Source organism: Hyperolius riggenbachi, chromosome 11 (genome assembly GCF_040937935.1).
Source record: "Hyperolius riggenbachi isolate aHypRig1 chromosome 11, aHypRig1.pri, whole genome shotgun sequence".
NCBI lineage: Eukaryota > Metazoa > Chordata > Amphibia > Anura > Hyperoliidae > Hyperolius > Hyperolius riggenbachi.
Window position 1 is genome coordinate 253,992,390 of NC_090656.1, and position 23,844 is coordinate 254,016,233.

Here is a 23,844-nt window from a genome sequence, read left to right on the forward strand (position 1 = left end):
TGATATCTTTGATAAGGTGCTTGATTCAGTAAACGGTGCTAACCCAGTTAGCATGCCTAAAGACTTTGGGCGTGCTAACTAGGGTGCTAACTGGGTTAGCACCTCTTACTAAATTCACATCACATCACTTTGCGCGTGCTAAACAGCGCATCGCGGTGCGACGAAAGCAGCGACCCGATGCGCCTATAAGGTCGCATTGGATCGGGTGTGCCGTTTCGTCGCACCACAATGCGACGTTTAGCACGCACCGCGCCGTGCGCGTGCAAAGCAATGTGAATTTATCACGCCGAAACTAACTTTAGGGCTTTTCACAGGCGTGCTAACACTTAGCACGGTTTACTGAATCAAGCCCAAGGTGTGATATCTTTGATATGGTGTGAATCTTTTCATAAGGTGTGCTATCTTTGATAAGGTGTGATATCTTTGATAAGGTGTGATATCTTTGGTAAGGTGTAATATCTTTGGTAAGGTGTAATATCTTTGGTAAGGTGTGATATCTTTGATAAGGTGTGATATCTTTGGTAAGGTGTGATATCTTTGATACAGTGTGATATCTTTTCATAAGGTGTGATATCTTTGATAAGGTGTAATATCTTTGATAAGGTGTGATATTTTTGGTAAGGTGTGATATCTTTGATACAGTGTGATATCTTTTCATAAGGTGTGATATCTTTGATAAGGTGTGATATCTTTGATAAGGTGTGATATCTTTGATAAGTTGTGATGTCTTTGATAAGGTGGGATATCTCTGATAAGATGTGATATCTTTGATAAGGCGTGATATCTTTGATATGGCATGATATCTTTGGTAAGGTGTGATATCTTTGATAAGGTGTGATATCTTTTCATAAGGTGTGATGGGCTCGATTCAGTAAGCAGTGCTAACTGTTAGCACGCTTCTGAAAAGGCCATTATCACGCCTTAACTCAGTTTGGGCGTGTTAAAATCAGATCGTGCGCAAAGATCAGCGCGCAAAGTTTTGCGCGCGCACGGCGCAGTGCGCGCGAAGTGCCCATTCACATCTATGCGACATTCCGCCCACACCGCGCCGTGCGCGCGCAAGGTTTTGCGCGCATGTCTTTGCGCGCGATCTGATTTTAGAAACAGTACTAACCTACTTAGCACCCTGGTTAACACACCTAAAGTCTTTAGGCGTGCTAAGTAGGTTAGCACCGTTTACTGAATCAACCCCGATATCTTTGATAAGGTGTAATATGTTTGATAAGGTGTGATATTTTTGGTAAGGTGTCATACCTTTGATAAGGTGTGATATCGTTGATAAGGTGTGATGTCTTTGATAAGGCGTGATATCTTTGGTAAGGTGTGATATCTTTGGTAAGGTGTGATATCTTTGGTAAGGTGTGATATCTTTGGTAAGGTGTGATATCTTTGGTAAGGTGTGATATCTTTGGTAAGGTGTGATATCTTTTCATAAGGTGTGATATCTTTGATATGGTGTGATATCTTTTCATAAGGTGTGATATCTTTTCATAAGGTGTGCTATCTTTGATAAGGTGTGATATATCTGATAAGGGGCCTGATTCACAAAGCGGTGCTAACAGTTAGCACACTGGTGAAAAGCCCTTTATCATGCCTAAGCTCAGTTTAGGCATGATAAGTTTAGGCGTGATAAGTTTAGGTGTGATAAGTTTAGGCGTGATAAGTTTAGGCACCAACTGGGTTAGCACCGCAGTGCACAGCTGATCAAAAGTTTTGCGCTAGCACTTCGCATAGAGTTTAATGGCGCTGCTTTGCGTGTGGGACTTTGCGCGCGATCTAAACTTATCTAAACTTATCATGCCTAAACTTATCACACCTAAACTTATCATGCCTAAACTTATCATGCCTAAACTTATCACGCCTAAACTTATCACGCCTAAACTTATCACGCCTAAACTTATCACGCCTAAACTTATCATGCCTAAACTTATCATGCCTAAACTTATCATGCCTAAACTTATCATGCCTAAACTTATCATGCCTAAACTTATCACGCCTAAACTTATCATGCCTAAACTTATCACACCTAAACTTATCATGCCTAAACTTATCATGCCTAAACTTATCACACCTAAACTTATCACGCCTAAACTTATCACACCTAAACTTATCACGCCTAAACTTATCACGCCTAAACTTATCACACCTAAACTTATCACACCTAAACTTATCATGCCTAAACTTATCACACCTAAACTTATCACGCCTAAACTTATCACGCCTAAACTTATCACACCTAAACTTATCACGCCTAAACTTATCATGCCTAAACTTATCATGCCTAAACTTATCATGCCTAAACTTATCACGCCTAAACTTATCACGCCTAAACTTATCACACCTAAACTTATCATGCCTAAACTTATCATGCCTAAACTTATCACACCTAAACTTATCACGCCTAAACTTATCACACCTAAACTTATCACGCCTAAACTTATCACGCCTAAACTTATCACACCTAAACTTATCACACCTAAACTTATCACGCCTAAACTTATCACACCTAAACTTATCACGCCTAAACTTATCAGGCCTAAACTTATCACACCTAAACTTATCACGCCTAAACTTATCATGCCTAAACTTATCACACCTAAACTTATCATGCCTAAACTTATCACGCCTAAACTGGCTTTACACCAGCGTGGTGCAATGGTTGTCATGCCTAAAGTCTGTAACTGGGCTAGCACGCTTTGTGAATCGAGCCCAACGTGTGATATCTTTGATAAGGTGTGCTATCTTTTGATAAGGTGTGATATCTTTGATAAGGCATGATGTTTGAGTTATCACGGTTTAGTGAATGAAGCCCTTTATGCGGTAACGCGCTGCATGCTCTATGTTGGGATGCCGGAGTCCGTTGGATTGCATTGCATGGATGTCTCCTGTACGTCGCATAGACTTACAATAGCACTGCGATTCTCAGCAACAAAATGCCTCCATTACATCGCACCGCAACGCAGGGATGAGCAGAAACTATGCCAGTGCGAATTTACGCATCGTAGTTCGTAGGTGAAGTTTCAAAACGATGCTTCCGAATTTACGCGTAGGTCCATTATGCGTAGTTAACATGTGTATTGCGTAGTGAACTATGAATGCGTTACTCGCGTCTAATTTTCCGCGTATGATTGTATGCTTACGCTTCCCACTACGCGTAATTGCGTATTTTAATGCGTAGTCTACGAAATGCATACGGAGCGAATATTTGATTTCGAGGCCGTAGTTCGGCGAAGCGTAATTACGTAAAACTACGTGTAGTTCCAGCGTTGCAAAGTTGACTAGGACCATCCCTGCCGCAACGCCCCACTGTGAACGTAGCCTAAAGCGAGCCTACCTGCTTTGCATTATGGGTTTGATCCATGAGTATGAATTTTTAATTGCCCACCACTGTGTCAGGAACTTTACTGTGGAATGGATCTAACACCTAACCATGCATAAGGAGATATTCATAGTGACAGTCGGTCAATGAGGAGGAACAGGCCAACATAATTGATACGTGGGATGGAAGGTCTCGCTTACCAAGAAAGGTTAGATAAACTGGGTTTATTTAGTCTAGAGAAAAGACGCCTTAGAGGAGACCTAATTAACATGTATAAATACATCAGAGGGCAATATAATAGCTTGGCGGATGAGCTTTTTGTCCCTAGGCCTTCCCAAAGGACTAGAGGACATGATCTGCGCATGGAGGAAAAACGTTTTAGCCATTTATTTAGGAAAGGGTTCTTTACAGTAAGAGTGATTAAGATGTGGAATGCATTGCCACAGGAAGTCGTTATGGCAAACTCTATACCTGCATTTAAAGGGGGCTTAGATGCTTTCCTTGTGTTGAATGACATCCATGGCTACAATTACTAGGTTATGCCTAATGATGTTGATCCAGGGATTTTATCTGATTGCCATCTGGAGTCGGGAAGGAATTTTTCCCTTTTGGGGCTAATTGGACCATGCCTTGTAAGGGTTTTTTCGCCTTCCCCTGGATCAACAGGGATATGTGAGGGAGCAGGCTGGTGTTGTACTTTGTACTGGTTGAACTCGATGGACGTATGTCTTTTTTCAACCAAAATAACTATGTAACTATAACTTACAACTCTCTACATACTGTATATAGCTAGAGGCTGCAGCCAAGTTCACTTTTATAAGGTTCTTAAAGGGATACTGTAGGGGGGTAGGGGGAAAATGAGCTGAACTTACCCGGGGCTTCTAATGGCCCCCCGCAGACATCCTGTGCCCGCGCAGCCACTCACCGATGCTCCGGCCCGCCATTTGGTTCACTTCTGGAATTTCTGACTTTAAAGTCAGAAAACCACTGCGCCTGCGTTGCCGTGTCCTCGATCCCGCTGATGGCACCAGGAGCGCACAGCGCAGGCACAGACCATACTGGGCTTCTGCTATACACTCCTGGTGACATCAGCGGGATCGAGGACACGGCAACGCAGGCGCAGTGGTTTTCTGACTTTAAAGTCAGAAATTCCAGAAGTGAACCGGAGGCGGGGCCGGAGCATCGGTGAGTGGCTGCGCCAACACATGATGTCTGCGGGGGACCATTAGAAGCCCCGGGTAAGTTCAGCTCATTTTCCCCCGACCCCCCTACAGTATCCCTTTAAAGCCCACAAAAAATCAGGACCCATTCACACCTAAGTGATTAGAGGGTGATTACCGCTAATCGCTAAAGTGCTAGTGCTTCGTTACCCTATGGCAGTGTTCTCACCGGCGCAATTGCAGCCAATCGTGGGCGATTTGCGATTACCACCAATCACAAACACGTTATCTGCAGCAGTTTTGCGGCGATACTGGAGCGATCACAATTAACCTTCATAGAAGTGCAAATGGCGATCGCTCCAAAAAACGCAAATTTGTCCTGTGATTTTTTTCCGTGCTAATCTCGGAAAAATCACCCGTGTAAAACGCTAGCGTTTGGCGATTTGTAAGTGTGAATGAGCCCTTAAAGCACAACTGAAGTGAGAAGATCATGGAGGCTGCCAGATTTATTTCCTTTTAAACAATAACAGTTCCCTGGCAGCCCTGCTGGTCTATTTGGCTACAGTAGTGTCTGAATAATACCAGAAACAAGCATGCAGGTAATCTTGTCCGATCTGACAAGATTGTCAGAAACACCTGATCTGCTGCATGCTTGTTCAGGGACTATAGCTGAAAGCATTAGAGGCAGAGGATCAGCAGGACAGCCAGGTAACTGGTATTGCTTAAAAGGAAATAAATATGGCAGCCTCCAAATACCTCTCGCTTCAGTTGTCCTTTAAACTTACCTGGGGCTTCTTGCCGCCCCCTGGAGTCATCCTGTGCCTGCGCAGTCTTTCCGATACCTTCCATCAAGCAGTGGCAAATCCCTGAACACTGGCTGGTCGCGGCCAGTCGGAGGCTACTGTGCATGCGCGGCCCTGAACAGTGATCACCCTGATCGCGCTTCCGCTGTCATTAACGTTCTGTGCATGCGCAGTTGTGACTTTACGTGTTGCTTATAATGCTAGACAGTGGGAGCACAGTGTGGAGGCGCATGGCCGGCTAGCTTTTGGGGGGGATGGGGTTGCCGCTGCTCTCACTGGAGGCTCTAGGAAGGGCGGCGCAGGTACACAAATTAAACTGATTTTTTTTTTTTGTCCACTTAAAGAGAATCTGTATTGTTAAAATCGCACAAAAGTAAACATACCAGTGCGTTAGGGGACATCTCCTATTACCCTCTGTCACAATTTCGCCGCTCCTCGCCGCATTAAAAGTGGTTAAAAACAGTTTTAAAAAGTTTGTTTATAAACAAACAAAATGGCCACCAAAACAGGAAGTAGGTTGATGTACAGTATGTCCACACATAGAAAATACATCCATACACAAGCAGGCTGTATACACCCTTCCTTTTGAATCTCAAGAGGTCATTTGTGTGTTTCTTTCCCCCTGCAGCTATCTTCCACTGAAGTGTCAGGCTGTTTCTTCCTGCAGAGTGCAGACAGCTCTGCCTGTATGTAATTCCTCAGTATGTGAAAGCCCAGCCAGCTCAGAGGAGGATTTATCCAGCTTATAAAAGATAGGAGAGAAGAGAGAAGCTGCTCTAATCTGAATAACACACAGGCAGTGTGCAGAGAGGGGCCTGGAGGGGGGAGATGCATCACAGAACCACAACACTGAAGAACTTGGCAGCCTTCCAGACACAGGCTGACAAGTCTGACAAGAGAGAGATAAGTTGATTTATTACAGAGATGGTGATAGTAGAACGTGCTGCAGATAGCCAGAACACATTAGAATAGCTTTTGGAACTTGTAGGATGATAAAAAACAGGATGCAATTTTTGTTACGGAGTCTCTTTAAGATTTCCCTTAAAGGATTTCTTATCAGTGAGGGCTCGTTTGCACTAGAGCGAATCTGCATGGGTTTCCTGCATGCAGATTCGCTCAAACAATACAAGTGGATGGCGCCGTTTCCACTTGTCAGGAATTCTGTGCGGCTCGCTCTGCAGAAAAAATCTGCACAGCAGAGCCGTCAGAATTCGCACGCCGCACACCCGCACGCGAATCGACGGTCATGTAGCTAAATAGGAAAACCGCAAGCACTTGAGTTTTGCGGTTTTCCCGGCGTTTCCGCGCGCAATTTCGTTAAAAAACCCATGTCAATGCTTGCCGGCATTGACATGGTTAAAATCGCGTTGTTAAAATCGCGAACGATTCCGCGTGAAAATCTGCATGAAAACGTCAACGAATCCGCAACCGTATGCGGATTCGTTGACGCGTTTTCCGCGAGCAAATCGCGCCGCACAAGTGGAAACGTACCCTGAGGGTCACACTGTAGTCATTTCCTGTCTGAGTCAGGACTGAGTCAGCCACTTGCATACCTGATATTTAACTCTTTCAGACAGAGAAAGAAAAAAAAGGAACACAGCATTTTTATTTGTGTGCTAGGCACTGTACATACCCATGTCTATCTCATCATGTCACATGTCACCTCGGGTATCCTTTAAGTGAAAAATCGTTTGAGATAAATGTGATGGGATTGGCAGGAAATAAGCTCTGCTGATGTTGCCAATTGGCTGTGAACAATTCTTAAAGCGATTGTTCGATGGCACTTGGAAAAAAAACGTTTTTTATGTGTTTGTGATGGATAAGAATTACAGATTGTATTTGTTGATGGTGAAATCCTCAATATTTTACTATGTTACTTACCACCCTACTAGTTATGCCTCTGGTGTCTTGGCCAGGAATCAGACATGCGGGAACACCCCCTCCCTCCCTTGGTGGCTGCACGTAGCATTTTTTTTACATCATATGATTAAACTTTGTAGGGTATTATTATTATTATTATTATTATTTAGTATTTGTATAGTGCTGACATCTTCCGCAGAGCTGTACAGAGTATATTGTCTTGTCACTTAGCTGTCCCTCGAAGGAGCTCACAATCTAATCCCTACCATAGTTGTATGTCTACGTGTGATATAGTAAAGTTGTTGTAGTCTAGGGTCAATGTTGTGGTCTAGGGCCTAGCACACAACTAACTATGCTGTGTTCCTTTTTTTCTTTCTCTGCCTGAAAGAGTTAAAAATCAGGTATGCAAGTGACCGTTTCTGTCCGGGTTGGACTGCGTCAGACTATAGCATATTTTTCAAAATCACCCTGAAAGCGCTTACACAATGATTCTCTATGAGATAGTTTATATCTAAGCAGTTCGTTTCCGATCTGGCTTCCGATCTGGCTTGAGCCATTTTTGAGGCAATTCCGCCTCAATAGAAGGTATAGAAAAAACTCGAAACACTCACAAAACCGCTTTGTGGGGTGATTGCGTTCACGTTTTAAAAAATAAATACATTGTATTTATTATTTTCCGGAACAAAGAGTTCACTTCCTGACTTGCGTCAGGGAGGGAATTACCAAAACGCTTGGGAAAAACGTGTGGGAAACCGCTAACCACAAAAAAAAATCGCCCACCCAAGCGCCGGGAATCGGAAAGAAAAAAACGCCTCAAAATAAGCCCACTGCGGATGGACACGCAAGCCGAACGCAATGTGAACATGGCCTCACTGATTAGTAATTACAGCCATAAAATACTTTCATGTCAGTAAATGGCTTCTGAAAGCAGGAAAGAGATAAAAAGGGTGAATAATTCATAGATTTGAGCTCTGGCATACTTCAATAAAGGTGTCATTGAGCAGAGCGAATGAAACAGTAAACAATTAAAAACTAGATTTAAATATCAAATAATTTTATATTTAAATCTAAAAAAAAAGTGCTTTATTGTACAAGGAGGATAGATACAATTATTTTTCCCATCAGTTCATTTTCACCGAGGATGTACTTTAAGTAAAATGTTCCTTTAAATGTTTTTGAGTTACTTTTTGTTTCCAAAAGTTTTATTACACAGAATTTAAATCCAGAAGGCCTCGTTCACACTAGCACATTGTGATACATTGAATCAGATAATAAAAGTATATTGTAATGGGAGGCATGCAGTGGATTACCAGACAACTTGCTTGTCTACAGTTTCACAGTGAAGCATTCTTTTCATTGACTGTATGTATTCTTTGGGCCATCTATGGCTGTAAGTAATTAGTAGGTATAGGACACAGAGAAGCTAACATTTGACTTCTATTTACTTTTCTGGAAAACAGATTTGACAAGCTGTTCCACAAGCTCATTTGAATATATAATAACTCTAGGTTTGTCTACACTTGCAGTGCAGGAAAAGAGAAAGGGGACTTCTAGACAATCTCCTAACCACTTCCCAACTATAGGATTCTTTTCCCCTTAAAAACCAGAACAGTGTTCACACAACTTGCTCCTCCCATTCATTGGCCAATAACTTTATTATTACATATCACACAAAAATGATCTATATTTTTTCTTTCCAACACAAATTAGGCTTTATTTGGGTGGTACTTTTTGCTAATAATTGTTTAATTTTATATGCATTTTAAAGGGACTAATAAAAAATGTTAAAATTATTATTTCTCACCTTTCGACCATTATAGTTTTAAAATAAAACCTGCTTCTTCAGTACGGCTTGTAATATATGTGTATATGTTTCTCTCTTCATGTCACTTGTCACTTCAGGTGCGCTATAATTTGCACAGAAGCTAAAGAGGATGAACTTGATAGACAAGTCAAGGGTTAATGAGGGAGGTTAGGTTAGATGTCAGGCAGAGGTTAATATTCCATATCAACCAGAAAGGTTAGAGTTGGGCATCAGGCAGATGTTAATATTGGGGGTGTTGGAGTATCAGACAGGGGTTAATAAGGGGAGAGGTTAGGCGGTAGGCAGGGGATAATGAGGGGAGTGGTTAGGATTAGGTGTCAGACAGGATCCATCTGAAAATGGCGCCTGCGAATAATGGCGCACGGTGTTGCCGCTAATCCGTTTGTCGCTTAACGCTATTTAACGTTAAGACCCCCCTGGTGGTGCCTAACCCTAACCACCCCCCTGGTGGTGCCTAACCCTAACCACCCCCCTGGTGGTGCCTAATCCTAACCACCCCCCTGGTGGTACTTAACCCTAAGACCCCTCCCTCTTGTGGTGCCTAACCCTAACCACACCCCTGGTGGTGCCTAACCCTAAGACCTCCCTAGTGGTGCCTAACCCTAACCACACCCCTGGTGGTGCCTAACCCTAAGACCTCCCCGGTGGTGCCTAACCCTATGACCCCCCCCCCTGGTGGTGCCTAACCCTAAATCTCCCCTGGTGGTGCCTAACCCTAAATCTCCCCTGGTGGTGCCCAACCCTAACCTTGACTGTGTTACATTAAATCCATTCACCGTTTTGCAGTTAAATAACGACTGCAGTTTGGCTTATGTAGGGCGCTATTGATAAATAACGTTACTGTGCACAATAACGTCTGCTGTTTGGCATATGAACGGCGCTATTGATAAATAATGTTACAGTGTGCTGTTTTTCTTCTTTTTTTCCTGTGCGCCATTATTATGCAGTACTAATGATAAATAGCGATAAGCGTATCTTTTTAATGCGGCGCCATTTTTATGCATAGGCGCTGTGCTCCATTATTCACTAATCCGGTCAGACAGGGGTTAATAACGATAGAGGGTATGGTTAGGTGTCAGGCAGGCACCTATTCAGTAAGGAGTTTAAGGCAAGACTCCCTAACACTGCAGGGTGGCCTCATGAGCGCGTCCCTGTGGCTGCAGCTCTTCAGCGCTTTGAGTCCAACAGGAGAAAAGCACTACACAAATGTTCAGATTATTAATAAGGGGAGTCGTTAGGGTTAGGCATCACACAGGGGTTAATAAGGGGAGAGGTTAGGGTTGTGTATCAGACAGGGGTTAATAAGGGGAGTAGTTAAGCATCAAGGAGGGGGTATTAAGGGGAGTGGTTAGGGTTAGGGATCAGGCAGGGGTTAATAAGGGGAGTAGTTAGGCATCAAGCAGGGGGAATTAAGGGGAGTGGTTAGGGATCAGACAGAGGTTAATAAGGGGAGAGGTTAGGTGTCAGACAGGGGTTAGTAAGGGGAGTGGTCAGGGTTGGGTATCAGACAGGGGGTAATAAGGGGAGTACTTAGGCATCAAGCAGGGGGTATTAAGGGGCTCATCAATGTTTCACTGAGGGGCCCCAATGATGTAAGTTGAACCCCGTTGTGATGGTGGGATTCCCAGCTGCGCAGACAGGCTGCACTTATATGACAACGAAGCCATCAGGTTTCTTCCTGCAAGTAAATCATTTATGAGCGGGACGTACGTGCTCTGCCATAGTAACAGGATATTGACAATGGATAAAGACCAATTTGTCTGGCCTGCCTGTTTATTTATTAAGGGCTTTAGTCTCAGGAGGGCTCTGATTTGATTACTGTTATGTCTCTAATCCAATCTACTCTTCTATTACTCCTCCATCCTGTCCGCTGTCTCCGCATGGCGCTCACTTACCTGTGTGTCTCCTGCTAAAAGCTCGCTGTACACAACCGCATAAACAAATTACCCCCCCCCCCTCCTCCCAGATACCTTTCATATGGCCAAACTCAGAACTTCCTCTCTACTCTAAAAGATAAGCAACAGCATAATTACCTTTATTCCCAGCATTAGAGAAACGCACATTTCTTGGTTGCAGCTGATACAAATATTGCAATAAAGCTGCAGAGTGTCTACTTCCTTCTTTCATGGAAGCAGACATAGGGTTAACATCCTGTGTTTACAAATTAGCTTCTTTGCCGAGGCAGTCAGGTGACATAGCTGAGAGATCAAATTACAGTTGTGATTAGTCACAGATGGGGGGAATTAGACAGGCTAAACTCTCTAAATACATACAGGGTGAATTTCTCTGTTTTCCTTCTGTCCTGTGCAAGAGTTCAGCTCCATTTTAAACTCTGTTTATATATCTTTGTTAAAGAAATGTTATAGGTACAGACTCAGCACACGCGGAGTTCGCCGCCCTGTATTTTTAATGGAATGGCAGTGGGCAAAAATGGACAAAGTTTTTCTTTTTCTATTGGACGGTTCACAAAATGTATTTTTGGTACGCCCATTTTGTCCGATGCAATTTTTTTTCCAGACAGCAGACTGTATTGCCACTGATGAGAGCAGATGTGTAACGTTTATCTGTAGTAGCAGAAAACCCTGCAACAGTTCACCGCTCAGCACATCCGTACAATACGATATGGTGGTACTCCTGCTGGGTCTGTTGTTGCTGCGTACATACCTTCAATTTTGATTGGCCAATCACTCACTAATTTTACCACCACAAGGCGAGAGTGCTTACCACTACACCACCCGAACACAGTGAATCCAGCGCAGGAGACTTGGGAGTAACGTCGGCACCGTCAGAAGATGGAGATGAAGTTACTTATAAAACACAATAATTCGGCTTCCACCATTTGCTGTAAGCCGAATTATTTCCTTTCCCACCATTCATGGCGGCCTGGAGGGGGAATAGTAATTACTGCCACCGGAACTTGTGCAGCAGCAGGATCAGCCATATATCTGCTGTATCCTGCACCCAAGTCTCCCGGCGCCGATTCCTCTCATACGCTAGGCCACCATACTGCCTGTGTGCAGGTTATATTTTATTTTAATGTTATGCAGAATTGCATATGCCTCCGGAAAACACAGCAGCACCATTGACTATCATTATATGCGATTTAGGCCTGTTCACAATAGAAACGGTAAGAGCATCCATGAGGCGGCGGCGTACCATCCGCTCTGCATCTTAATGCAAGGAGTACACCCGACCGTTACACGTCCGCTCCCCGTCCATTTTGCCTTCACACGTCCGCCCGTCCACATCACCTGTCCCGCCGCAGCAGAAGCATCGGGCTCTCCATAGGTTACAGCAGGCCAAGTCTCCCTAGCAACAGGGAGAATATTCATTGGTCCAACATAAACCAATGAGAATTCTCCCTGTTGCTGAGGATTTGGTCTTTTGCAGCCCAATGGAGATCGCCGACCAACAGGCGGGTCTGAGCGGCGGGACATGTGGGTATGATTTCACATTTAAAGGGAACCTAAACTGAGAGGGAAATAGATTTTTCCTTTTAAACAATACCAGTTGCCTGGCAGTCCTGCTGATCTCTTTGGCTGCAGTAGTGACTGAATCACACACCTGAAACAAGCATGCAGCTAATCCAGTATGACCTCAGTCAGAGCACCTGATCTGCTGCATGCTTGTTGAGGGGCTGTGGTTAAAAGTATTAGAGACACAGGATCAGCAGGAAATTCAGGCAACTGTTATTATTTTAAAAGGAAAAATCCATCTCCTTCTCAGTTTAGGTTCCCTTTAAAGAGAGTCTGAAGCGAGAATAAATCTCGCTTTAGACCTCAGAGTTAGCAGGGGCATGTGTGCCCCTGCTAAACCGCCGCTATCCCACGGCTTAACGAGGGTCCCTGTTCCCCCAAATCCCCTCCGTAGTGTGGGGGAGCGCTTCCTGGTTGGGGCAGGGCTAACCGCCGCAGCCCTGCCCCACGCGCGTCTGTCAGCGCGTATCTCCGCCTCTCCCCCGCTCATCTCAGTCTTCCTTCACTGAGAGGGGCGGGGAAAGGTGGCGATGCGTCGCTGATAGACACGACTGGAGGCAGGGCTTCAGGCGTTAGCCCTGCCTCCAGGAACGACCAAGTCTGCGACCAAGTGTTGCAGTGGGGGGTTTGGGGGTGAAGGGACCCCCGTTTAGCGGCGCGATAGCGGCGGTTTAGCAGGGGCACACGTGCCCCTGCTAACTATGAGCTCTGAAGCGAGATTTATTCTCGCTTCAGAGTCTCTTTAAGCAGAGCTTAAACAACGTCCAGAACAGGTTAGTTTTTTAAGCAAATGTGAACCGGCCCTTACACATGTGTGTTTTGTTTTTGTTTTTCTGGGGCAAAACGCTGCAGATTTGCTCAAGTGTGACCCCCACCTAAGTCTGTTGCTTTTGTGACAGATGACCTCCTCCTTTAAAGTAAATCTAAAGCAAAAAAAACTTATATTGTATGTGTAGTATGGATAATGAATAGAATATTAGTAGCAAAGAAAAGTGTCTCTTTTATTTTCAGTGATATAGTTTATTTTTTTTTTATTTTTATAACACTGCATTATTTTGACACAGTTGCAGTTTACAAACCACAGTCTTTTAAGCTATAAAACAAAACGGAAATAATGACCCGATGAACTTTACTTCAGTGAAACCTTATCTCAAGCGGTCTCTCACTGTTTCTTGGCTGTTTAAGGCCTGGTGCACACCAGAGGAGTTTTTTTGAGCGTTTTGAGTTTTTGAAATCTGCTGCTAATGTTATCCTATGTGTCTGTGCACACTGGAGCAATGAGGTTTTGTAAAAATCCCCATAGCAGCATTACATTGGGAAGAGCTTTTGAAACCTCTAGCGTTTGGGGAGCTTTTGTGGTGTGTCTCAGCCCTGAGACCTTCAGAAAACAGGACTGCATTCCACCCAGTGGGTCGTAAAGCTCAGAGAAGTTCTTTTGCATAGATAACTGATGTTTTTTTTTTTTTTTTTTAATCTTTACTGAGTAAAAACAAAAGTTTCACTTCCCTGGGTCTTCCACCAGCCCCCTGCAGATGTCCTGTGCCCACGCCGGGTCAAACCAATCCTCTGGTCTGCCGCAGCCAGCTAGTTTCATTTTCTGCACGCGTTCTCTATCACTCTCCTGTTGCCGTAACTTTTTATTTTTTATTTTTACTCAATTAAAGGGGAACTGAAGTGAGAGGTATACGGAGGCTGCCCTATTTATTTCCCTTTAAGCAATACCAGTTGCCTGGCAGCCCTGCTGATCCTCTGTCTCTAATACTATTAGCCATAGCCCCTGAACAAGCATGCAGCAGATCAGGTGTTTCAGACTTTAAAGTCAGATCTGACAAGACTAGCTGCATGCTTGTTTCTGGTGTTATTCAGATACTACTGCAGAGAAATAGACCAGCAGGGCCGCCAGGCAACTGGTATTGATTAAAAGGAAATAAATATGGCAGCCTCCGTATACCTCTTACTTCAGTTCCCCTTTAAGGTTCACTTTAACTCTTCCTGTACTGGAATACAATGAGACTTTTATTTGCTACTAATGTTCTATTTCTTTGCTGTACTACACAATTCATTATTTCATAAGTTGATTTGGGCTTCAGGTTTTCTTTAGAAAGTAATAATTTTAGTTTGTGCTGTACATTAAATAACATCTGTACTTGTCAAGTTTTCGCCACAGAAGAATAACACAGGTGGTAGCCGCTTATCTCTGGCGCCCTTGTCCTATTGGGTTGCAGCAATTTCTTGTATCGCCTGAGGAAGTCCACGCAAATGATGAAACATGTTGTTTTATTGTGCTCTATCGGAAATAAAAATAGTTTTGGCTGAAGCTGTTACCTTCTGCAGGAAGTAAGCCAATGCTAAAGTTAGCCATACACGGTAAGATTGCCATACAATGTGACTAAGAGATCATTTCCTCTCTGATATGAATCTGATCAGAGAGGGACCAAATCCCCCCCCCCCCCCCATACACGGCACACAGATTTTCAATCGGTTTTACCATTAAATCAATTGAAAATCTATCGATCTGCAGCATTGCATGGTTCGATACAGTACAACGCTAGGGGCCATCAATCTACCACGGCTCCCCCACCGCATACAATACTATTGTGATTTCTCTTTTTATTTTGCTGTGAATGGATCGATATTATGATTGATGTGGCTAGTTGTGCTGCAGATAAGACAGATTCGATCAGTGAACAAATCTGCTGGTAAAAATCGATGTGTGCATTGCTTGCTTTACACTCACTTTTAGGCTATTTTTAAATATTTCATGCATTGTTTTTGGGGTATCGTTACAGTTGTTGTTTTTTTTGTTTTTGTTTTTTTTCTGTCTATTTTATGTTTTTGCACATAAGTTATTATATAGTAGCATCTCGTCATAGTAAACTCTAATATAGTAAACCTCTAACTATAATAAACTCTATCCCCAGGTCCTGGCCATGTACCTTAATTAATATATAATGTATAACCAAACCTGATCTAGTAAACGTCTGATATAGTAAACTACTTGACCAGGTCCCTTGACGTATACGGGATTCTACTATATTGCTATCGTATTTATAATGGCAACTATGGAGGCGCTCAAGGTTGAGCTGCTTGCGGGCGCCAAATGTCCTACTTTATTATATTGCATTGGTATATGGCCGGGTGTCCCCTGTGTTTGTATTTGGAAGGTTCCTGGTCTCCAGGTGCCATAAACTGCTGACTGGCAGTTACAGCAGAACACTCTCCACTTTATGTCAAACCTCCGCTATTCCACAGGTTCGATGTTATCTTTTATAGACACCCTACAACCATCATATGTATAGGACAAGTTCATGTGATATCCATCTGAATTTCAACTTCGAAGCCAAGTTCAGCCTCCCATTTTTTTTTATTTATTTATTTTTTAATGTTAATTAGCAATGCCCTTTTTTGTTGGTTTGGGTCTTTTATTTATTTATTTATTTTTTATTTTTTTGCATCACTTGCTTTTAATTTTACAGTAGATAAAATAGTTGGTTCTCTTCTGCAGTTTTTTTTTTCACCAGTAGGACTTCCTCAAGCACACAATAAATCACCTGACCACGCCCACCTCTTTACTCTGATGAAAAATAGTCACCCTTAGTGGCCAGCACTGCAGTTATTATTTAAACCTCGTAATAATAATGTAATGAATACAATTGCTTATTTTTTTACGATATTCATTTATAAATTGTTTAGTCAGTTTTTGCCCATCGTAAAATCTTCCCTCACCCAGGGCCGGGCCGAGGCATAGGCTGGAGAGGCTCCAGCCTCAGGGCGCAGTGTAGGAGGGGGCGCACAATTCATTCAGCTGTCATTCCTAATTGTGTATGAAGTAGAAAGAAATAAGAAAAGGGGATACATAGCAGTGACTGCAAGCCAGATAACTAGATATTAAGGTGTTGGGGAGGTTGTGGGCCCTGTGGCCCTCTTAGTCTAACAGCAATCAGTGTGTGACGGCTGGGGTGGGAGGGATGGAGGGGCCTCTTAGTCTAATAGCAATCAGTGTGTGACGGCTGGGGTGGGAGGGATGGAGGGGCCTCTTAGTGTAATAGCAGTCAGTGTGTGACGGCTGGGGTGGGAGGGATGGGGGAGGGGCCTCTTAGTGTAATAGCAATCAGTGTGTGACGGCTGGGGTGGGAGAGATGGAGGAGGGGCCTCTTAGTGTAATAGCAACCAGTGTGTGACGGCTGGGGTGGGAGGGATGGAGGGGTGCACTGTTAGTGTAATAGCAATCAGTGTGTGACGGCTGGGGTGGGAGGGATGGGGGAGGGGCCTCTTAGTGTAATAGCAATCAGTGTGTGATGGCTGGGGTGGGAGGGATGGAGGAGCCTCTTAGTGTAATAGCAATCAGTGTGTGATGGCTGGGGTGGGAGGGATGGAGGAGGGGCCTCTTAGTGTAATAGCAATCAGTGTGTGACGGCTGGGGTGGGAGGGATGGAGGAGGGGCCTCTTAGTGTAATAGCAATCAGTGTGTGACGGCTGGGGTGGGAGGGATGGAGGGGCCTCTTAGTGTAATAGCAATCAGTGTGTGATGGCTGGGGTGGGAGGGATGGAGGGGCCTCTTAGTCTAATAGCAATCAGTGTGTGACAGCTGGGGTGGCAGGGATGGAGGGGCGCACTTTGGTGTCTCAGCCTTGGGTGCTGGAGGACCTTGTCCCTGCTCTGCCCTCACCTCTATCTATATTCTGAAATTTTACCACAAATGGTGACATATTTATTCCTGCCAGGTGCAGCTCTGCGGAATGTTTGTATACACAGTGTTCCAAAGTCAGTAGAAAAATGTACCTGATCTCCCAGAATGCTCTTGGGGGAGAATTCCACATGGCTAATTAGCCTAGGCTGTGACATAACCGGGAGGGCGGGCTACATACCAATATACAGCAACACATAGATATTGAAAATAATTTTACAGGGCACTGGTAAAACTTTCTAAGTGGGTATCCTGAATATTTCACTATATTCTATTATATGCCACTACAGGGCCTATTTAAGACAGTTAAAAGTTTTTTTCCAAAGTTTTTAAAAAATTCTCTCAAGTGAAATGTGTTTTTTTTTTTTTTTTTTTTTTCTCAAATACACACTGAGCAGGGACAAGGAACAAAAAAAAAACCAACAAAACTCTACGTCAGTTCTTGTGCTGCAGTCCTGGCCACAAAGGGTTAAACTTGAAGAGGGAGGAGGTGGGAGGAGTCGGTTGATCTTTGCATACAAAAAGAGACTGGCTGCTAGCTCCTCCCAACTCCAGGCATACCACCTTGGTGATGATGGGGTAGTGGGAGGAGTCTGGACAGTTGACTCCCTTAATAGGTCTGCACCGTCACCTCAACAGGAAATGGAGCTAGTGGTCCCAGCCAGCCAAGTATTTTTAATATAATTATTAAAGTGCAGATGTCTAATGTAAAATGTTGTGCATTGCTAAACATGCAAATTTACTGTCCTATGCATTAATCATCAGTTTAGTATGGAATTAGATTGCACAATGTGAATACAAGAAACGATTATAGCCATTGATGCTACATTTTTAGCATTATTCCTGTGCAGAATGACATTCTGGGTGCTGTAAAATATTTGCTCTCTGGGAAGATGATCAGTAAAGAGCTGAGCTCACCTGTATGACAGCTGCTTCCTCATATACAGGGGGATCAGGCTGTCCACCGATCCATCGTGGGGGAGTCTTGCGTGGTTAAGTTGTGACATCATGGCAGAGGTGCCGGCTCTCCCCTCGTCCTCCTCGCTCACCACACCATGCAAGCTGCTCACCCGTGCTTCCTGAGACTTGTGGGGCTCCTGATCCTGCCCCCCCTCTGCCATGCTGCAGATAACCTGCTGCCCCCCGAAACTCCGCAAAGTCTGGTCCCCGCGAGTAGTGATGTCACAGCAAGTTCAACCACAAAGGGTTTCCTAAATTCTGTGCCAAGCCTGGTTGGGTAGGTAGAGGACGTCCAGCAAGTCCAGAAGTGAGGGAGGAGGGTCAGGTTAAGAGAGAGAAGAGGAACAAAAGAGTGAAAAAGAGTAAGAGGGGATGAAAAGAGTGATTGGGGGGTGAAAGGAGGGAGAGGGGGTGATAGGAGTAAGAGGGTGGTGAAAGGAGTAAGAGGGGGGTGATAGGAGTAAGAGGGGGGTGATAGGAGTAAGAGGGGGGTGAAAGGAGTAAGAGGGGGGTGGTAGGAGTAAGAGGGGGTGATAGGATTAAGAGGGGGTGATAGGATTAAGAGGGGGTGATAGGATTAAGAGGGGTGATAGGAGTAAGAGGGAGTGAAAGGAGTGAGAGGGGGGTGAAAGGAGTGAGAGGGGGGTGAAAGGAGTGAGAGGGGGGTGAAAGGAGTAAGAGGGGGTGAAAGGAGTGAGAGGGGGTGATAGGAGTGAGAGGGGGGTGAAAGGAGTAAGAAGGGGTGATAGGAGTGAGAGGGGGTGATAGGAGTAAGAAGGGGTGATAGGAGTGAGAGGGGGTGATAGGAGTAAGAAGGGGTGATAGGAGTGAGAGGGGGTGATAGGAGTAAGAGGGGGTGAAAGGAGTGAGAGGGTGTGATAGGAGTAAGAGGGGGTGATAGGATTAAGAGGGGGTGAAAGAAGTAAGAGGGGGTGAAAGGAGTAAGAGGGGGTGAAAGGAGTAAGAGGGAGGTGAAAGGAGTAAGAGGGGTGTTATAAGTAAGAGGGGGTGAAAGGAGTAAGAGGGGGGTGAAAGGAGTAAGAGGGGGGTTAAAGGAGTAAGAGGGGGGTGAAAGGAGTAAGAGGGGGGTGAAAGGAGTGAGAGGGGGTGAAAGGAGTGAGAGGGGGTGATAGAAGTAAGAGGGGGATGATAGAAGTAAGAGGGGGTGATAGAAGTAAGAGGGGGTGAAAAGAGTGAGAGGGGGGGGGTGAAAGGAGGGAGAGGGAGGTGATAGGAGTAAGAGGGGGTGAAAAGAGTGAGAAGGGGTAGAAAAGTCAAAAGAAAAGAGAGAATAAGGAGAAGAAGAGAGAGATGAAAGAGAGAGAGAGGCAAAGGTAGAGAGAAAGGGAGGTTAGATGGAGGAAAGAGAGAGACAGAAGCAGAGGTACCAAGAAACAGAGGATAAGACAGAGAGGTTAGATGGAGGAGAGGAAAAGGAGGAAAAAGAAGAGAGGACCGACAGATGGACGGATGGAGAGAAGACAGAATAAAGCTGTGATGGAGAGGAAAGGAAAGGGGGAGAACCAGAGAACGCTTGATAGACAGGTGAGCCAGGCACAGAAACTGGCAGCGAATGAGACGTTGAATCAGCTCAGCACAGATGGAAGCCGGTAGAGATGTAAAAATAGCTGAATGCACGGAGTCCAAAGGTGCAGAGGCACAAACTGGAGGCAGGAGAGGTAGAGGGAACAGCGGAGAGGCAGGAAAGGGTGGGTGGAGTAGACCGGCTGGGATGAGGAGAGAGGCACACGAATGGCAGGATGCCTGGGAGACGAGGCGATGTGGAATCACAAGAGGGTAAAAGTGCAGAGAGACAGAGCATGGCAGCCGTGAGATGGCAGAGTGGCACGAGTCACGACCGGGACCGTCTAAGTTCTCAGCCAGAGAGGTGGCGGAGAGGAACAGAGGCAGCAGGGTGTGAAGTCAAGAGGCCAGGCTGAGTAACAGACCGATGCTGATCACATAGACGTGTGCCCTGGAGAGGAAGGAGGAGAGAAACGCTAATATGATAATGTTCATTGTGTAACCTAGAGACACTTATTAATCCTGGATAGCTAGAGACCGGCTACATGGGGTGAAGACCAGGATGAGAGACATTAATTAATTGCTGAGTGCCAGGGACCGGCTAAATGGGGTGAAGACCAGGATGAGAGACATTAATTAATTGCTGAGTGCCAGAGATTGGATACATGGGGTAAAGACCAGGATCAGAGATGCCCAGAGACCGGCTACATGGGGTGATGGACCCAGAGACCGGCTACATGGGGTGATGAGAAGGATCAGAGAGACCAGCTACATGGGGTGATGAGAAGGATCAGAGAGACCAGAGACCAGCTTAATGGGGTGATGAGAAGGACCAGAGAGACCAGAGACCGGCTACATGGGGTGATGAAGGATCAGAGAGACTTGAGACCAGCTACATGGGATGATAAGGATCAGAGAGACCAGCTACATGGGGTGATAAGGATCAGAGAGACCAGCTACATGGGGTGATGAGAAGGATCAGAGAGACCAGCTACATGGGATGATAAGGATCAGAGAGACCAGCTACATGGGGTGATAAGGATCAGAGAGACCAGCTACATGGGGTGATGAGAAGGATCAGAGAGACCAGCTACATGGGGTGATGAGAAGGATCAGAGAGACCAGAGACCAGCTACATGGGGTGATGAGAAGGATCAGAGAGACCAGAGACCAGCTACATGGGGTGATGAGAAGGATCAGAGAGACCAGAGACCAGCTACATGGGGAGATGAGAAGGATCAGAGAGACCAGAGACCAGCTTAATGGGGTGATGAGAAGGACTAGAGAGACCAGAAACCGGCTACATGGGGAGATGAGAAGCATCAGAGAGACCAGAGACCGGCTACATGGGGTGATGAGAAGGATCAGAGAGACCAGAGACCAGCTACATGGGGAGATGAGAAGGATCAGAGAGACCAGAGACCAGCTACATGGGGTGATGAGAAGGATCAGAGAGACCAGAGACCAGCTACATGGGGAGATGAGAAGGATCAGAGAGACCAGAGACCGGCTACATGGGGTGATGAGAAGGATCAGAGATACCCAGAGACCGGCTACATGGGGAGATGAGAAGGACCAGAGAGACCAGAAACCGGCTACATGGGGAGATGAGAAGCATCAGAGAGACCAGAGACCGGCTACATGGGGTGATGAGAAGGATCAGAGAGACCAGAGACCAGCTACATGGGGAGATGAGAAGGATCAGAGATACCCAGAGACCGGCTACATGGGGAGATGAGAAGGATCAGAGAGACCAGAGACCGGCTACATGGGGAGATGAGAAGCATCAGAGAGACCAGAGACCGGCTACATGGGGTGATGAGAAGGATCAGAGAGACCAGAGACCAGCTACATGGGGAGATGAGAAGGATCAGAGAGACCAGAGACCGGCTACATGGGGTGATGAGAAGGATCAGAGATACCCAGAGACCGGCTACATGGGGAGATGAGAAGGATCAGAGAGACCAGAGACCGGCTACATGGGGTGATGAGAAAGATCAGATGCCCAGAGACCGGCTACATTGGGTGATGAGAAGGATCAGAGAGACCAGCTACATGGGGTGATGAGAAGGATCAGAGAGACCAGAGACCGGCTACATGGGGTGATGAGAAGGATCAGAGAGACCAGCTACATGGGGTGATGAGAAGGATCAGAGAGACCAGAGACCAGCTACATGGGGTGATGAGAAGGATCAGAGGGACCAGAGACCAGCTACATGGGGTGATAAGAAGGATCAGAGAGACCAGAGACCAGCTACATGGGGTGATAAGAAGGATCAGAGAGACCCAGAGACCGGCTACATGGGGAGATGAGAAGGATCAGAGAGACCAGAGACCGGCTACATGGGGTGATGAGAAAGATCAGATGCCCAGAGACCGGCTACATTGGGTGATGAGAAGGATCAGAGAGACCAGCTACATGGGGTGATGAGAAGGATCAGAGAGACCAGAGACCGGCTACATGGGGTGATGAGAAGGATCAGAGAGACCAGCTACATGGGGTGATGAGAAGGATCAGAGAGACCAGAGACCAGCTACATGGGGTGATGAGAAGGATCAGAGAGACCAGAGACGAGCTACATGTGGAGATGAGAAGGATCAGAGAGACCAGAGACCAGCTACATGGGGTGATGAGAAGGATCAGAGAGACCAGCTACATGGGGTGATGAGAAGGATCAGAGAGACCAGAGACGAGCTACATGGGGAGATGAGAAGGATCAGAGATGCCCACTTGCCCAGAGACCGGCTACATTATTAAGGCCCATACTCACGGGGGACGGCCGTCGCCGCAACCGCGTGGCACGCGCGTATTGCGGCGACAGTTCCCCCGTGTGTATGATGCGCGCGCCCCGAACCGTCGCCCGTCGGAGCTGTCGCCAGGCGATTGACATGTTCAATCGCCGGCTACAGTCGTCGCCGCAACCTCGCCGGAACTGTCGCTAGCCCCGCATGTGTATGCGGGCTAGCGACAGCTACCCACACACAACACACGGAGCTTCCGGCGGGGGGAGGAAACTCGGCGACAGCTTCCGCCGCATCGCTAATCCCTCTGCTGCCGTGTGGATGCAGAGGGATTTGGCGACGAGCTGTCGCCGAACTGCCGCCGAACTGTCGCGCACACGCTCCCGTGTGCGGCGACAGCTACAATTGTACCCCCGTGGGTACTTAGCTTTAGGTGATGAGAAGGATCAGAGAGACCCAGACCAGCTTCATGGAGTGATGAGAAGGACTAAGCTACATACACACAGGGGACAATTGTCCCCCGTTGCATGCGTGCACGCAAACAGGGAGCGACAGCTGTCCACACGTCTAACCAGAAAGGCAGAGACGCGGCGGAAGCTGTTTGTGAATGGAGCATCCCCCGGCCGGATGCTCCATTCACTCGCGTAGGTCTCCTGTCGCTAGCCCGCATACTCACGCGGGACTAGCGAGAGTTCCGGCGAAGTTGCGGCGACAGCTGTAGCCGGCGATTGAACATGTCAATCGTCTGGCGACAGCTCCGATAGGCAACGGTTGGAGGTGCACGCGTCATATACACGGGCGACCTGTTGACTCAACACGCGCGTGCCACGTGGTTGCGGCGACAGCCGTACCCCGTGTGTATGAGCCATTAGAGATGCGGATTAGTCCTGAACAGCCAATGTTTAGTTACTTGGTGTGATAAAGACTAGATGATCCTGGTTGCCTGTGGAGTGCACCCTAATGGCCCATACACACGGGCTACAACTGTCGCTGGAAACACATGGCATGCGCATGTTGCGACAACAGGTCCTCCGTGTGTATGAGTCACGCGCCACGAACTGTCGCTAGTCAGTGCTGTCGCCAGGCGATTGACTTGGCCAATCGCCGGCAACAGCTGTCGCAGGAACTGTTGCTAGTCTCACGTCGTTGCGGTCGTGTGCATGCTAGTCTCTAGCGACTCTTGTCGCTCTTGACAGTCCGACGCAACCTTTTCACACTAGTTCCTGGAGACTGTATCAACGTGTGTAAAGTTCATTGAACCTGCGACAGAAGTCGCTGAGCAACAGTTTCCGCTATGACGCAGACAGGTTGTTGCCGCGTGTATACAATCATCGCTTGTATACAACTGTCCTTTCTGGAGACTTTTTCAACTGTCGCTTGTCTCCATGCAATTGCAGACATCCATGCCTCGTGTGTATCCACCTTAAAGAGACACTGACGCGGAAAAAAATATATGATATAATGAATTGGTTGTGTACTATGAATAAT

General features: G+C 46.1%; 1 protein-coding gene across 1 annotated transcript in view; it reads right to left on the reverse strand.

The window, feature by feature from the left end:
- DGKZ (diacylglycerol kinase zeta) overlaps window positions 1-18,103 on the reverse strand; it is a 514,388-nt gene extending 496,285 nt beyond the window's left edge. The window contains exon 1 of the mRNA XM_068260321.1: window positions 18,049-18,103. Within this exon, the coding sequence (XP_068116422.1) occupies window positions 18,049-18,071 (23 nt within the window). The 5' untranslated portion in view covers window positions 18,072-18,103. The remainder of the gene's footprint in view (window positions 1-18,048) is intronic.
- Window positions 18,104-23,844: the final 5,741 nt, after the last annotated feature.